This window comes from Taudactylus pleione, unplaced genomic scaffold, assembly GCF_031769625.1.
Source record: "Taudactylus pleione unplaced genomic scaffold, aTauple2 ptg000026l, whole genome shotgun sequence".
Classification (NCBI taxonomy): Eukaryota; Metazoa; Chordata; class Amphibia; order Anura; family Myobatrachidae; genus Taudactylus; species Taudactylus pleione.
Genome location: NW_028284428.1, coordinates 4,599,186 through 4,617,467, shown reverse-complemented (window position 1 = coordinate 4,617,467; position 18,282 = coordinate 4,599,186). Strand labels below are relative to the sequence as shown.

At 46.8% G+C, this 18,282-nt stretch overlaps 1 protein-coding gene across 1 annotated transcript in view; it reads left to right on the top strand.

Moving 5' to 3' along the window:
* Positions 1 to 18,282, top strand: part of ADGRG7 (adhesion G protein-coupled receptor G7) — a 150,183-nt gene that overhangs the window by 90,759 nt on the left and 41,142 nt on the right. Inside the window, 1 exon segment of the mRNA XM_088451729.1 lies at positions 9,311 to 9,420. Within this exon segment, the coding sequence (XP_088307855.1) occupies positions 9,311 to 9,420 (110 nt within the window).

Sequence of the window (18,282 nt, the reverse complement as noted above, 5' to 3'; positions counted from 1 at the left end):
ACAGCAGGGCCGGACTGGCCATCGGGCACTTGGGCCGGTGTGGCAGAGCGAACGCTCACCCGTCAGCAGAGCCTTCCGGGCGGCGCCATGCTCGGTTGGTGGTTTGATGTTTGGCCGCGCGTCACGATGCGGCCATGTATGAGAAGTGTAGTGGGGTGGGGGGAATCCAGACGGATGCCAGTCTGACAGCTGCTTTGAGCTAGGAGCCCAGCAGCACCGCCTCCTGGATGGCACTGTGCTCAGGTTGGGGACATGTGCAGGAGTGTCATGATGTGATGACGCGGCTCGATGGTCTGGTGTGAGAAGCGCGGCATGGGAGGAGTGGCATACAGCTACCTGGCAGCACTGAGGTCTCTTTGGATCTTCTAGCTCTCCCAGTGTGGACGGCATCAGGCTCGTGCAGAGCCCAGAGTGTAAGCAGGTAAATTCCTTGGGGGGTGGGGGGTGTTTGAGTGGCATTGTGTTTTTAATGGTTAATGCAGTGGTCAATACTGTGTGGCAATGTTTTTGGTGCATTACTGTCTGTGATTACTTTTTGGCATGATGTCTTACTGGGAGGGGGGGCGTTTACTTTTTGGCATGATGTCTTCTGGGAGGCATTGTATGGCATGATGTCTTCTGAGGGCATCACATTTCATAACGTGAATTAAGGGTATTACTATGCCCCTTCCCAGCGAGACCACATATTTTTAGTGGTATGATGTCTTCTCAGGGGCATTACTGCATTGCACAATGTGAATTAGGGGCATTACTACTGTGTGGCATAATTTGCACTCGGGGTACTATTGTGTGGTCGTGTCCCTTCCCAGCGAGACCACATGCTCTCCCTTCTTTGGTTGTGGATGAGGGCTCCAATGCTCTTTATTTACACATGGCACAACAATGTAGTGACAGCTCTCATGTGGTGTGCACAGATGTGTACTCCTCTGCGTTCAGCACCCCTGCCCTAAAACAATCCTACAGTGAACACTATCTAATCCTCAACAATTTCTAAGCTAGGGCTTGGTCAATTGGTGCCTTTTCTTTGTGTGTGTGACCTTGACCATTGTAGTGCCAGGTTTACCTAACAGAACCAACCAAATACCAAATGTCTGATTATGGCACATGTATCAATCCCCTACAGGATGAGCTCTGTAGTGTGAGTATTTTAATACAGAGAATGATGTACACTTTTTTGTTGTTCTAAGATTACATTTGTATAGACTAAAGTGGGAGGAGTCTGTGCCTGGAGCCAGGTGTTGACGGGAGGTGGGCCTGTGTGCTGTTAATGCCAGGGCCTATTTTTAGTCCCAGTCCGGCCCTGGTATACAGTAATTGTATGTGCTGTATGTCTTGGGTAAACTGGATGTATACGCCTCTGATGCCAACCAATACATATCATGAGATAGTTGTAGATTTGCACATATGCACAATTGCAGGTTTATAATGTCTGTGATTTAAGGTGCAAATTCAGCCAAGCTCATCATCCACATACTGTATACCATATATACTCGAGTATAAGCCGACCCGAATATAAGCCGAGGTACCTACTTTTACCCTAAAAAACTGGGAAAACTTATTGACTCGAGTATAAGCCTAGTATGGGAAATGGCAGCAGCTGGTAGTGCCCCCAGTAGTAATTCCCCCTGATTGTGCCCCCAGTAGTAATCACTCCTGGTAGTGCACCCAGTGGTAATCCTTCCTTTCAGTGCCTCCAGTGGTAATCCCCCCTTTCAGTGCCCCCAGTAGTAATCCCTCCTGGTAGTGCACCCAGTAGTAATCCCCCCTTTCAGTGCCTCCAGTGGTAATACCCCCCTTTTAGTGCCCCCAGTAGTAATCCCCCCCTGGTAGTACCCCCAGTGGTGATCACCCCTTATAGTGCCCCCTGTAGTAATCCCCCCCTGGTAGTTCCCCCAGTGGTAATCCCCCCTTTTAGTGCCCCCTGTAGTAATCGCCCCCTGGTAGTGCCCCCTGTAGTCCCCCCCCCCCCAGTAGAGAGAGATGTGATAAGATTTAAAAAAAAAAAATCACTTACCTGAAACTCCCGCTCCTGGTCCCGCCGCTATCCGCTCCTCCGGCAGCTTTGCATGGGAGAGACGTAATCATGACGACGTGTCTCCCATTACCCACTGCAGGAACTGGAAGATGGCTCTCGCAGTGGGAGCAGCAGCAGCCGCTGAGAGTCTGACAGACTCTCAGCTGCTGCTGATTACAACAAACACACAGCTGCCGGCTCCGGCGGCTGTGTGTTTGTGCTGTGTAGCGCTGACCGAACTCTGTCCGGTCAGCGCTACACTTCAATCGAGTATAAGCCGAGGGGGTACTGTGCTGAAAAACTCGGCTTATACTCGAGTATATACGGTAATATAATTTTTCTCACATATAAACACATTTGCAATTATTTTTCTTAGTCCTTTCTTTTACTGATGTAACTACCAGCCCACTGACACTGATATTATAGGAACTCCTGCCCACCCTTACAGTGATTGCACTAATAGCCCCTCTTGAACCATAGTGGTAGGCATAAGTGAGGAGAAAGGTAGCTCCTCTTAGAGAATGAATCTAAGAAAATAACCATAAAGTTGGCAGGGGTTATCTTTACACCAGTATATGGAATATGTACTATAGGTTTTACAGTAGCAGGGCACAACAAGAGTGGATAGGAAAGTGTGGAGTAGTGTAGGCAGCTTTACATGAATGCAGTGGAGGAGGTTATAAAGGGACACTTATTTCCTAAATTGGGTGAAAAATAACTTTCCACCTACTTTTGTAGTAATGAAGTAACAGACCCATTCATTATTAAGGGAAAGCAGTAGATGTCACTGATAGACGAATGGATATAAAGTGAAAGGTAAGCAGGAGAGCTTACCTTTCACTTTATATCCATTCCTCTGTCCCAATACAGTACTATGGAGACTTTCATTCTTCAAACTCCAAAAACTGAAAGTTTTCAGAGTTAGACTGTGGGAACCTACAGTATGCCATCTTCAGATGTTGTTGGTTGCCTGATCTCTGCTCCTTCCTATGGTAAGGAGGTCCGGGTTGTGCAGTGGGATCAGTTTGCAGTGTATGGATGGAATCCTTAATGTTGGGTGTTTTTTAATGTTGATTCAGTGCATGCATCATTCATTGTATTAGTTCACTCTGCCTGCATACAGTATGTGAATGGTATTGTAGTCACAGAAAGGGAGCAAATACTTACCAGTCTGGATGTTACTCCTTTGCAGAGCAGGTGCAATCTTCTGGATAATCTAGTATGCATTCTGCAGTGACTTCCTTCAAACACTTGATACATTTCAGAAATAGTAGTTTAGATATAGTCTATTGTAATACAGTAGATCAAATGTATTTAACATGCGTCTGTCTACCCATGGCCATCATGTTATGTTCTGGGTTGTTTGTGGACCCGGGGTGGTAGCAGGAGCGATCACAGAAGCAGATTTGAAAATAAAACTAGGATTTTTAATAAGTGCTTGAGTAGACATATAATGTGGCAGTAAATAAAAGTCCAGGAATATATAAATGTGCACAAGAGTTCTGTGGTGGGAGCAAAAGGGTTAATATCCAAGTAGAAACAATTAGAGCTGTCCAGATGTGCAGGTAGTGAAACTGAAAATAATCAAGCCAGGTTTGCAGGTAGTGAACTGAAAATAATCAAGCCAGGTTTGCAGGTAGTGAACTGAAGCGCAGGATGTCAGCAGGCTCAGGCACTCACGTATGGGCAAGGGTGATAGAGGAAGTGGGGTAGTCCAGTGAGAGCTAGGAGCTGACAGGCAAACTGGCAGACAGCGAATTCACAGGAACAGGAAAGCACAGAGAACTCCCTCTCAGCTAGGCTGAGATACACGTTGCACTGGCAAAGAAGGAAGGCACTGACCCTTCCTAAATACCCCATGCCGTGCTGTTACTGGCCGGAGGGAACATGTGACTCACCAGGATTGGCCAGCCGCATCACATGGCCAGAAGGCAAGATGGCGGCGCCCATGCCAAACGGAACGGAGACGCCGCCAGGCCTCACCAGTGCAGAGTGACAACAGGACCGCACAACAACGTGCGCAGCCAAAGCCCCCCGCCAGACACCAGCTCCGCCACCGGACAGCCCGCTCCACAACGACCTCACAGGTAACACCCGCCTAGCGCCATGCTGAAATACCCTGGCCGGACAGTACCCCCCCCTTTTGGGGTGGCCTCAGGACACTCACCAGGCTTCTCCGGATGGGCAGAATGGAATCTCCTGATGAGCGTGGGAGCATGGACATCACGAGCATTGGTCCAGCAACGTTCCTCTGGACCGTAACCTTTCCAGTCCAACAAATACTGAAGATGACCTCTGCGCAGACGAGAGTCCAAGATCCGGGCGACTTCAAACTCAACTCCTCTCTCCGTCTGGACTCGAGGAGAAGCAGGGAGAGCATTATGGAACTTATTCAGCACTAGGGGCTTTAATAAGGAAACATGGAAGGAATTGGGAATTTTTAGGTACGGGGGTAACTGTAACCGGTAGGCCACTGGATTAATGACTTCTGTTATGGTGAAGGGACCGATGAAGCGGGGTGCGAATTTCATAGACGGAACTCTTAGACGAAGGTTCCGAGTAGACAACCAGACCTGGTTTCCTACTTGCATGCGTGGAACTATTCTATGCTTTCTATCGGCCTGGGTCTTATAGCGACAGGATGCCTTCAACAAATCAGACCGTACTTGAGTCCAGATGGCAGCAAAATTCCGCACCGTGTCTTCCACGGCCGGAACATCGAAAACAGGCAGGCTTCGAAATTTGGGAACACGAGGATGAAGGCCATATACAACCTGAAATGGCGTTTGGTTATTTGACGAGTGGTAGGAAGCATTATGTGCAAGGCAGCCCAATTGTACTGGGAAGATGACATAAAAATTAATCAAGTCTCTAGCTCTTGATTAACTCTCTCGGTGGAGCCGTTGCTTTGCGGATGGTAAAACGTGGAAAAGTTTAACTTCACTTGAAGAACAGAACACAAAGCCCTCCAGAATTTTGCAGTAAATTGCACACCACGGTCAGAGACAATTTCAGCAGGAAGGCCATGTAGACGAAATATGTGTTAAACAAACAACTGTGCCAGGTCAGGGGCAGAAGGTAACTTCTTCAACTGTATATAGTGGACCATCTTAGAAAATCGGTCTATTACAACCCAGATAGTGTTGAAACCTTGAGAGACTGGCAGGTCTGTGACGAAATCCATGGAGAGATGCGTCCATGGACGTGATGGAGTAGGTAATGGAAGCAATTCCCCAGCTGGAGCTTGTCGTGATGATTTATGCTGGGCACAGGAGGAGCAGGAAGAGATGAACTCCATTATATCTGCCTTCATAGAAGGCCACCAATAGTGTCTTTTCAGGAACTCCAAGGTCTTCCGAGTGCCTGAGTGCCCTGCGAAGCGAGAGGAATGTGCCCAAGTGAGAAGCTGCTTCCTTAATTCCGGGGCCACAAATGATTTTCCCGTAGGAGGCTGAACTTGTAATGCGGCGAAAACTCTTGATTCCAAGACATGGGTATTGCTTTGATTTTCAGATTGATCATCACAGAGGAGAGATCTTGATAGGGCATCAGCCTTCTGATTAAGTGCTCCAGACCGGAAGGTCAGGGTGAACTGAAATCTGGCAAAGAATATTGCCCAGCGGGCCAAACGAGGACTCACACATTGGAGGTTTTTGAGAAATAGGAGATTTCTATGGTCCGTAAATACAGTAAATGTAAACTTGACGCCTTCTAGCAAATATCTCCATTCCTTCAATGCCAACTTTACAGCTAGTAGTTCTTGCACACCTATAGCGTAGTTCCTTTCGGCAGGTGAGAATTTTTTAGAAAAGAACCCACACGGATGGACTCGGTTGTCCTCATAACGTTGAGACAAGACTGCTCCCACAGCTTGAGATGATGCATCCACTTCCAACAAAAAAGGCCTGTCCAGATCTGGTTGTCGAAGAACTGGTGCTGAGATAAAGGCCTGTTTTAGAAGATGAAAGGCAGACTCTGCCTCAGGTGACCATTGGGCAGGATTAGCACCTTTGCGGGTCAAGGCTGTAATGGGAGCCAGCAGTGTAGAAAATCCCTTAATGAAGCGTCTATAATAATTGGCGAAGCCCAACAATCTCTGGATGGCCTTCAGTGTCTGAGGTCGGGTCCAATCCAGAATTGCTTGTACCTTCTTGGGGTCCATTTCTAAACTGGAGCCAGATATTACATAGCCAAGAAAAGGTACACTGGGCACTCCAAAGACGCACTTCTCCAGTTTGCAGTAAAGGTGGTTTTCTCTCAAACGGGTCAGAACTTCTTTAACATGTTCTTGATGTTTAGCCACAGAGGGTGAAAAAATCAGTATGTCATCCAGATAGACAACAACCGAAACATATAACAGATCCCGGAAAATCTCATTAACGAAACTTTGAAAGACAGCAGGGGCGTTACACAATCCAAAAGGCATTACTAAATACTCAAAATGTCCATCTCTGGTATTAAAAGCGGTCTTCCATTCATCGCCAGCTCGGATACGAATGAGGTTGTAAGCCCCTCTCAGATCTAATTTAGAAAAAATGACAGAGCCCTTGACCCTATCAAACAACTCAGTAATCAGGGGAAGAGGGTATCGATTCTTTACAGTAATGTCATTAAGGCCTCGATAATCGATACATAGTCTTAGACCACCGTCCTTCTTGCCAATGAAGAAATACCCAGCTCCGGCAGGTGAAGTAGAGGGGCAAATTAACCCCTTTGCCAGGTTCCGGATGTACTCGGTCATGACTTGAGTCTCAGGCAAGGACAGCGGATAGGTACGACCACGAGGTGGTATCTTATCAGGTATCAATTCATTTGGACAGTCCCATTCCCTATGAGGGGGTAAGATATTTGCTTGTTGCTCAGAGAACACGTCGGCGAACATCTGATATTCCTTGGGAATGGCAGAAGAAACTAATGGAACTGTCTTTCTCTCAGGTCGAATTTTTGGAAGACAGGATTTCTGACAGTCCATACCCCATGACAGAATCTGCATAGAACTCCAATCAATCCTGGGATTATGTTGACGTAAGCAGGGTAGACCAAGAACCACTTCTTGAGAGGAATCTGATATCACCAGGAATTTTAAGGACTCAGAATGAAGTGCTCCAATTCGGACCAATACTGGTTGAGTCTCTTTGGTGACTATCCCGTTAGTTAGAGGGCGTCCGTCTATAGAGGTCAGAGAGATGGCATGGTTGAGAGACAAACAAGAAATCTGAAATTTATCTATGAAACTAGACGTTATGAAATTTCCGGCTGCTCCCGAGTCAAGTAGAGCAGTAGCAAAGACAGGTTTGGGTTTAAGATCAAAGGCTAGGGTAATCGTGAAATCTTTAATTTTTGGAGACGGGTTCATAACTCCTAACTTGATGTCTACAGGGTCAGTTAGGATTTGGCATTTCCCGGTTTACGGGAGCAGGAGATCAGCAGGTGACCGGACTCTCCGCAGTACAGACAGAGGTTCTTTTGCATTCTTCTCTGATGTTCTTCTTTGGAGAGGTGTGTATGATTCACCTGCATAGGCTCCTCTTCAGTAGGAGAAGGAATGGGTCGGGTAGAAATGGAGGGGGTAAATGACCTTTGCCGGTCAGTTCTGTTTCTTTCAGCCTGACGTTCCCTGAAGCGTAGGTCAACTTTGATACACAACGAAATCATGTCGTTCAGATTAGTAGGAAGCTCTCGAGTGACTAGATCATCCTTTAGTCGGTCTGACAACCCATGCCAGAAGGCCGAGGTGAGGGCTTCCTCATTCCATTTAAGCTCAGATGCTAAAATTTTAAATTGCACGGCATATTGACTGACAGGACGGACCCCTTGTCTCAGTGTCATGATGTTTGATGATGCTGATACAGTACGCCCAGGTTCATCGAAAATCCTCCTGAAGGATGACACAAAGCCTGCATAATTATCCAGCAGCGGATCTGAGCGCTCCCAGAGTGGGGAAGCCCATTCCAAGGCCTGGCCGGATAACAGAGAGACTATATAAGCCACTTCAGTTCTTGCAGTTAGAAAGTTGTCAGGCTGCAGGGTAAAATGTATGTCAAACTGATTTAGGAATCCTCGGCAGAGTTTAGGATTGCCGTCAAATTTATTTGGTAAAGGAAGATGTAAGCGGGGAGATGATCTGCCTCCTGTATTCCCAGAAGCTGATGCGGATGTAGATGCTGGTACTTCAGGGGTAGAAAAGGAAGTTTGCAAACTATCCTGTCGCTTGGACACCTCTTGCAGAAATTGAGCCATCTGATGCTGCATGTTTTCCAGATTTTCAAGACGACCAGAAATGCATCGGAACAAATCCACTCCTGACTCCTGATCCGTGGCCGGCTCCATGGGGCCAGTGCAAACTGTTATGTTCTGGGTTGTTTGTGGACCCGGGGTGGTAGCAGGAGCGATCACAGAAGCAGATTTGAAAATAAAACTAGGATTTTTAATCAGTGCTTGAGTAGACATATAATGTGGCAGTAAATAAAAGTCCAGGAATATATAAATGTGCACAAGAGTTCTGTGGTGGGAGCAAAAGGGTTAATGTCCAAGTAGAAACAATTAGAGCTGTCCAGGTGTGCAGGTAGTGAAACTGAAAATAATCAAGCCAGGTTTGCAGGTAGTGAACTGAAAATAATCAAGCCAGGTTTGCAGGTAGTGAACTGAAAATAATCAAGCCAGGTTTGCAGGTAGTGAACTGAAGCGCAGGATGTCAGCAGGCTCAGGCACTCAGGTATGGGCAAGGGTGATGGAGGAAGCGGGATAGTCCAGTGGGAGCTAGGAGCTGACAGGCAGACTGGCAGACAGCGAATTCACAGGAACAGGAAAGCACAGAGAACTCCCTCTCAGCTAGGCTGAGATACACGTTGCACTGGCAAAGAAGGAAGGCACTGACCCTTCCTAAATACCCCATGCCGTGCTGTTACTGGCCGGAGGGAACATGTGACTCACCAGGATTGGCCAGCCGCATCACATGGCCAGAAGGCAAGATGGCGGCGCCCATGCCAAACGGAACGGAGACGCCGCCAGGCCTCACCAGCGCAGAGTGACAACAGGACCGCACAACAACGCGCGCAGCCAAAGCCCCCCGCCAGACACCAGCTCCGCCACCAGACAGCCCGCGCCACTACGACCTCACAGGTAACACCCGCCTAGCGCCATGCTGAAATACCCTGGCCGTGACACATCAGCAGTAGCCATACAGTCCATAAGTTCCTAGATGTGGTGTGTGGAGTTGGGTGCTGTGAAAACAATAATTGTTATTCTACAGGAAAAGCTTTAATGCATAACCTTACTCTGTTTTCCTACTCTTAGAAATTCAAAGAAAACATTAAGTATGCAGCACTGGACACTGTGTCCAGCATTGGCTGTGCTCTTTCCATGACTGGTTTAAGCATTACGGTTATATTTTTACTATATGCCAGGTAAGACGAACAATTAGTATTACTTAACTAAAGTGATTCTTTTTTAATTGCATATTTCATTTACCACTTAGTACATGCATAGTAATTATGCAATTATTTCATGTTTAAATGGAATGCAACTAAATATAGCAATTATACTGTATCATATAACTACAACATTCACATCATATTGTACTATAAAATAAATAAAAATATTAAAATGTTGTTATTGTCTAACCTTGTCCTTAAGAATCCCTCTCTCTCCTTCCTTTTGCCTCCAAACTCCTTGAGTGTATTTTTTAGCTCTGCCTTACCACATTTCTATCCATCCGCTCTCTTTTTGGCCCCCCTAAATCAGTCTCGTAGTCTCTCCAGTCCATTGAAACTGCCCTCACAATGTTCGCCAGTGACCTTCTCACCGCCATATCTAAGGGTCACTAACCTCTGCTCATTCTCCTTGATCAGCTAATTTAACCTCACCTCTCATTTCCTCTACTTCTGGGTGTTCTCCAAGAGTCTTGTCTCTTTTTTATCTACAACTCCTTCCTTGGATATCTCATCAGCTCCTTTGGCCTCAGTTCTTTCTGAAGCTTAACATGGCTAAGACAGAACTCATTGTGTGTCCCCATTAAAGGACCTTCACCCCCCCACCCCTCTTTCTCTCCATTAATATCAACATGTTCTCTTCTGTTCACTGTGTCCATTTCCTTGGTGTCATCCTCTATCCTTTTCTCAAAACATTTATGCCATCTTCTTTCCTGCCTCATCCACCTTCATAACACCATAACAATGAATTATAATAATAATAATAATAATAATAATAATAATAATAATAATAATAATAATAATATTATAATAATGTCTGAGAGACGATTTGTTCAGATATTTTTAATTATGATGCATTCATATTTTTGCAATTTTTCAAGATAATCTGATCACTGACCAGAGACAAACTGAGGATTTCTAAAAAGATTTTCCAAACTACACCGTCAAACAAATACACATGCAATGCTGCATGCACTGTTGTAAGCAGAGCAGAGTGAAGGGGATATACCTCTACTGTCCAAGACTAAGTGGGATAGTCACCCAAAATTTGGACTCCCCAGCCAAAACAGGACAGTTAACAGACTGTCATGCTCTTTCCTACCTGTTTTGCAGCTTTCATTACCTGCTGTTGCTCATACCTTAAACTCAGTTGCTCTTTGTCTGAATTTTATAATGCTGGAGACCTGTTTGGGAAACAATAGGCACAACAAATATACACAATACTCCAACCAGCCCTGGCATGAAATCAATAACACCCACATTTTATAATTAGGCTGCCTCTTCAATTACTTAATAACATTGACATTTAATAAAAGACAGATTACCCTGCAACCTGTTCTGACATTAAAGTAATGGTATTTTATTTATTAAATAGACCTACAGTATTTCCCTTGATCAGCCAATAGAATGGTTGAAGCAGGCATAGATTAGGAAAACTGCCTGTATAAAATAAATTCTGGGGCCTCTAGTTTCCCAGTTTCCAGGGGAATGGAGAGGAGCCCTATTACTATTTTTACTAGGGCTAGTTGGACCCAGGAGAGAGGGTCTGTATGTTTTTTTGTGGCTTCAGTAACCAGAGAGAAGGGACCCTCACACTGCAGGTCTCCCCTCTATGGTTCTACTAGGCTTGGTTGGTCAAGACTAGCTCTGCTAAAGGAAAAACCCGGGGGGGGACCCCATGTACTTTTTCCCCCTGATTTTACCTAAGCAGAAGCACTAGTGCTGCTTAAGCTTTAAAGGGGAACCCCACACATTGTTTTCTTCAAAAAACATACTGGATACATGTGAGATTGCCGTTGAGTGTGACTTTTTGAGTCTTCACAAATTTTCTGCAGGTTCCAGGAACTTTATTGTCTTGAACTGTAAAAATCAATATATTTATATTTATTATCTGATGTTTCATCTTACAAAATTCATTTCACATATCCTGTAATTGAAAAAATCATGAAATGTCACTCCAGTCCTAGTCTTGTTATTCTGAGTCTATTGTGTAATGTTGGCATTCATCTCCTGTACGGCCTGTTTAAAAGCATAAGCTTGCTTTCATTAAAGTGGCCATCGTCTATTTAATAGATGATGCAATGTCCTGATAGGAGATGGTGTGGTTCAGGAAGGAGGAAGGCAGGGAAGCAGATACAGCAGGGGGGGGGAGATTAAGTCTTCTCCTACCTGCAGAGCAGATGCTGGCGCCATATTGGATTTACCCTGCTACTTGTCTAGACAGTGGTGTTGCTGCTTTGCCAGCTCCATGTGAGTGGGAAGTTGTCCCTTGAGAAGATTGAGTAATGTCCTGGTCCGAGTACCTCCGAGCAGGTAATATGGAGGTGGGAATGCTGTGGTCTCAAAGGAGCAGCTCTAAACTGTGACCATCTCCATGCCCACCATAACTGGAATACCCACCCACATTCAAGATTGTCTTCCACTCCCCACAACTACCTTCTTTCATGAAGCACTGTTCATTGGAAAAAGAGATTCTTCTTTGAAAAGCTAATCACGTCCCCAAGGTAAGAAATGTAAAATCACTCCAGGCCCCCACAATCAATTTCAGCAAGCAGACAAAGCCTCAGGTCATCTCATGTAGGAAACCAGCAAGCAATTTTCCAAGCCAGATATAATTCCATCTTCCAGCAGCCTTTTGCCTTTATATCCTGCACTGAAACCACATCAATGATGCAGGCATAGCAGCACCAATATAAAAAAATCCATAGGCAATATGCCCAGAACAGCAATACATTGCTTAAAAATTCAACTGAATTAGTATTTAGTCTAGGGGGCACCACCCTCATGCTCCAGAAATGAAGCCCGGAGATGAAGTCAAATCGCTAAATACTGTAAGCAGATAACAAAAACACTGGGTTAATCTGAGTGTCTCTACAAGCTAATAAGGAAATCCTGTGACCCCCAATACTGTAATACTATCAATTGATCAGTATTACATTTTGTAAGCACAAAATCCACTTCCACATTAATGTTACAGAAAAGCATAGCGCTGGCCGCAACCATAGCTGTCACCACTAGCTTGGAAATGTGCAAAGAGCATTGAAAGGTCACTTCCAGTTTTCTAAGTGTCTCCAGTTTCTAAGGGCTATATTTACTAAAGTGAGAGTTTTTAGAAGTAGGGATGTTGCCCATAGCAACCAATCAGATTCTAGCTATTATCTTCTCGAGGTGCTAGTTAAATGTTAAGTAGAATCTGATTGGTTGCTATGGGCAACATCTCCGCTTCAAAAAACTCTCACTTTAGTAAATATACCCCTAAGGGCCGTATTCAATTTGAGGCATTAAGTCCGGATTTGCGGTATTTTACCGCCGATGATGTCATTATCGCCTATTTTAGTTTTACCCTGTATTCAATTTGAAAGACTTTCCGCCTAGGCGGAAAGTCAATGCAATTTAATAGGCGGTAAAGTATCGCCTATGAATGGCAGGCGGTAAAAAGTGCAGAATTGGGGTTTTGGGGTGCAACGTTTCGGGAACCCCCATGCAGCCTTCAGACAGTCCGCAAAAGGTAATCTGTGTCCAAATTTAAAAAAAAAAAAAATTAAGGACACCCCAAAAATTTACTTTGAAATAGGGGGCAAAAAAAAAAAAGTTGGGGTACAAACTTAAAAAATAGCGAACTTGACTCTGGGGGGCCCCCAAGTGTGCTCCAAGTGTTTTTTGATTGCAGGTGTTTGCGTCAGGTGGATTTTTCATGTTTTTTTTAAGTCACTTTAGCAAGTTTTGAATATGCTGAACCCCATTTTCAAGTACCCCAAATTTGATGGGCATAGTTGTTTTGCCTGAAAAAAACTTCTAAATGCTCTTCTGCATCACCTAATTCAAAGCTGCATTTATGCACCTGCCGCGGCTATTAGAAACCCCGACTTCCTTCAGAAGTTAAAAATCGGGGTACCCTTTGTCCTCCCCTATGTCTACACTTCTTTAGGAGGGTCCCTAGAATATTTCCCAAAAATTCCCGTTTTGTTTAACCTGTAAAAAAAACGGGTTAAAAATTAACAAAAGCCAAACCAGCCCCAGGCTTGCCAGCCAGTGGTGGTTTACAAAAATATGGGGAACAAAAAGTGTAGGGTTCCACTGTATTTTAGAAACCAACCAAAGGCTGCAGGGACCAGTTCTGGTTTTAAATATAGGGGTAAAAAAACGTGGGGATCCCCCTATATTTAAGACCAGCACCAGACCCAACCGACCGGTGTCACACGCCGGCCTGGAGACCCCAGAATCAGACCCCGTCGCTTACCTGTGCGGGCGCTGACCCGCGCTGTCTTCCGGCTCCCGCGCTGTTGTCCTCTGGAGGGTCCCGCTGCTGTGCTGCTCCCACGCCGGCTCCTGCTCACCGCTGGTCCCCGCTGACTACCTCCAGGAAGCGCTGTCCTCCGGTCCATGGGCGCGGCCATCTTGGATTGCCCATGTGACCCCACTTCCACCAATGAGGAGCCTTCTCCTTCTCTCTCAGCCTGTCAGCTCCAAGTGTCCACTATAAAAGGATCCCCAATGCTCACACAAGTTGCTAGTGCAACTAGTTTCTTAGTTTAGCTAAGTAGATTTCCCACTGCGCTCCAGCCGCTCCACGTAGCCGCTCAGCTACCAACGTCTACCCACGGCTATCCAGCCGCTCCACGTAGCCACTCAGCTACCAACGTCTACCCACGGCTATCCAGCCGCTCCACGTAGCCTCTCAGCTACCAACGTCTACACACGGCTATCCAGCCGCTCCACGTAGCCACTCAGCTACCAACGTCTACCAACGGCTATCCAGCCGCTCCACGTAGCCGCTCAGCTACCAACGTCTACCCACGGCTATCCAGCCGCTCCACGTAGCCTCTCAGCTACCAACGTCTACACACGGCTATCCAGCCGCTCAACGTAGCCACTCAGCTACCAACGTCTACCCACGGCTATCCAGCCGCTCCACGTAGCCTCTCAGCTACCAACGTCTACCCACGGCTATCCAGCCGCTCCACGTAGCCTCTCAGCTACCAACGTCTACCCACGGCTATCCAGCCGCTCCACGTAGCCACTCAGCTACCAACGTCTACCCACGGCTATCCAGCCGCTCCACGTAGCCACTCAGCTACCAACGTCTACCCACGGCTATCCAGCCGCACCACGTACCCACTCAGCTACCAACGTCTACCCACGGCTAACCAGCCGCTCCACGTAGCCACTCAGCTACCAACATCTACCCACGGCTATCCAGCCGCTCCACGTAGCCACTCAGCTACCAACGTCTACCCACGGCTATCCAGCCGCTCTACGTAGCCACTCAGCTACCTACGTCTACCCACTGCTATCCAGCCGCTCCACATAGCCACTCAGCTACCAACGTCTACCCTAGGCTATCCAGCCGCTCCACGTAGCTTCCTAGCTATCTCGTTACTGCCGCATTCCTCAAACTCCTGTCAGTTCGCTGCACCCTCTCATGCGGAGAAACTTCATTAAGCCAAGCCTCCTCCAGCGAGCGTCTGCGCCAAATAAAACAGATCCAAGGCCCAGTCCGGGAACACAGCTCCTAAATTCCACGTTTGTGACAGTTTGCACTGGCCAGATGGACTCGGCAAGTGGTCAAGGATCTGGGATAGAAGCCTCGCAGGATGTACTATCCCATCTGGAAAGACAGGAGACCTCTCAGGCTCAGCTGATCCAATTTATCCAAGATATGTCGTCACGCCTGGACAACATCCAGTCCTTACTGGCTCATCCCGCTCCCGCTGGCTCCCAAGCCGCCTCTCCTCCTGTGGTGTCACCTGCTCCTCCGGTTCTACCTCCTGCTCCTCTTCAGCTCTCCCCTCCGAGCAAGTTCGATGGCAACCCCAAATTATGCAGGGGTTTTTTAAATCAATGCGAAATCCAGTTCGAGCTACAATCCGCCAACTTTCCGACGGCCAGAACCAGGGTGGCATATATCATCTCTCTACTCTCTGGCCAAGCACTCGATTGGGTCTCGCCCCTTTGGGAGAAGTCGGATCCCCTGCTCTCCAACTACCCCGAATTTGTTGCTACATTTCGCAAAATCTTTGATGAACCCGGAAGAACCACCTCCGCATCAGCTGATATTCTACGCCTCCGTCAGGGCAGCAGGACCGTCGGCCAATACGTAGTCCAGTTCCAGACTCTGGCTTCAGAACTCAATTGGAACGAGGATGCCCTCATCGCTGCCTTCTGGAGTGGCCTTTCTGAAAGGCTCAAAGATGACCTAGCTTCCCGTGACCTTCCAACCAGTTTGGATGGGTTAATCTCCCTCTGCAACAAGGTGGATCTCTGTCACAGGGAGCGTGCCTTGGAAAGAGGCAGATTTGATCGTGGAAGGCAACGTCCAGTTTCCCGCTTACCCTCTCCTCCTCTGGGCGAAGAACCCATGCAGGTCAACCGCTCTCATTTATCGGCTGAGGAGCGTCAGAAAAGGCGGAGGCAGAACCTCCATGCGGATCTCCTCAACATTTAGTTAAAACTTGTCCCATTCGTCCGGGAAACGCCTCCTCCTAACTTATGAAAGAGAGGTTAAGTTAGGAGTTGCCATTGAATCACAAAGGAAGTCTGATTCCACCATCCAGGCTCATTTAAAGTGTCCTCGAGGTTCCAAAGCTGTATTAGCTCTCCTGGATTCCGGAGCGGCAGAGAACTTTGTCACTACTGAATTTGTCCAGAAGCATCAAATCCCCATGGAAGCGTTGCCTCGAGTCATCACTTTAACCGCCATCGATGGTAGTCGCATTTCTAGTGGAACCATCACCCATCGTACAACACCACTTAAACTTACCATTGGGGTGCTCCATTCCGAACAACTATCCTTCCTAGTGATTCCCAAAGCCTCTCATTCTTTAGTCCTCGGATTACCCTGGCTACAGAGACATTCACCTCAAATCAATTGGACCATGGAAATAATCTCCTGGGGTTCCAATTGCTTCAAAGGTTGCCTTCAGCGGGTAATACCTATCAGATCTTCCGTTGTACGGGATTCTACAGACCTGCCCAAAGCCTACGATGGGTTTCAGGACGTCTTTTGCAAACAGAGCGCAGACCTGTTACCTCCCCATCGTGATTGGGACTGTCCCATAGATCTGATTCCCGGGAAGAATCCTCCTAGGGGCCGAACCTATCCTCTATCTCTCCCTGAGACTCAGGCCATGTTGGAGTACATTACGGAAAACTTAAATAAAGGCTTCATTCGACCTTCCACGTCTCCAGCAGGGGCTGGATTTTTCTTCGTAAAAAAAAAAGATGGTGGCTTGCGCCCGTGTATTGACTACCGGGGTCTTAATGAAATAACTATTAAGAATCGCTACCCTCTTCCTCTCATTACAGAGTTATTTGATAGAGTCAAGGGAGCCACAGTTTTTTCCAAACTCGACCTAAGAGGAGCCTATAATTTAATTCGTATCCGTCCAGGCGATGAATGGAAAACGGCCTTCAACACCAGGGATGGGCACTACGAGTATCTCGTTATGCCCTTCGGCCTCTGTAATGCTCCGGCCGTCTTCCAGTTTTTCATCAATGAAATCTTCTGGGACCTCTTGTACAAGTGTGTGGTCGTTTACTTAGACGACATTTAGATTTTTTCTCAAGACCTCCAAACTCATCGAGACCAGGTCAAACAAGTCCTTCTGAGGTTGCGGTCCACTCAACTGTTTTGCAAATTAGAGAAGTGTCTGTTTGAGGTCTCAAGTGTACCATTCCTGGGATACATTATCTCCGGAACAGGCCTTCAAATGGATTCGTCAAAACTACAAGCCATTCTTGATTGGTCTCTTCCTTCTTCCTTAAAATCCATACAAAGATTCCTAGGATTTGCCAATTACTATTGCAAGTTTGTAAAAGGTTTCTCGACTCTGGTAGCTCCGATTACAGCCCTCACCCGCAAGGGAGCAGATCCAACTATATGGCCCGTCGAAGCTACCTCTGCATTTCAACTCCTTAAGCAAGCCTTCATCTCCGCTCCCATCTTAAAGCAACCAGACTCCACCCGGCCCTTTATCCTGGAGGTGGACGCATCCTCTGAAGGTGTCGGTGCAGTGCTTTCCCAGCGATTTAAAGATGAAAAACTTCATCCCTGTGGTTTCTTTTCCCGGAAGTTTTTGCCTGCAGAGAAGAACTACACCATTGGAGATCAAGAGTTACTTGCCATGAAACTAGCCCTCGAAGAATGGCGATATCTTCTAGAAGGAGCTCATTACCCCATTACCATTTTTACTGACCATAAGAACCTCCTTTATCTTAAATCTGCAAATTGCTTGAACCCTCGTCAAGCCAGGTGGGCAATGTTTTTCTCCAGATTTAATTTCAAAGTCTCCTATCGCCCCGGTTCACAAAACCTCAAAGCCGACGCACTCTCCCGTTCCATGACGAGCAACCCTGATCTACCCGTGGAGCAGCCCCAACCAATCTTGAATTCCGCTTCCTTCGCCTCTACTCAACTATCTTCAATACCCCCGGTTGGGAAGACTTTCGTCGCTCCGGAACTCCGCAAGAGGTTACTGCATTGGGCTCATGCTTCCCGGTTCTCTGGTCACCTGGGTATGGATAAAACACTTGAATTTATCCAGCGGTCCTATTGGTGGTCTTCGATGAAGAAGGACATCAGGTCTTATGTGTCTTCATGCATCAAATGTGCCCAACACAAGATACCTCGGCGGGTTCCACACGGTCAACTCCAACCTCTTGCAATTCCATCTAAGCCATGGACTCACCTATCTATGGATTTCATCTCTGATCTTCCTCCATCTCGGGGCCACAACACAATTTGGGTTATCGTGGATCGTTTTTCTAAAATGGCTCATTTCGTACCACTTACTGGGCTTCCGTCTGCACCTCTACTCGCCCAGAGCTTTATAAAAGAGA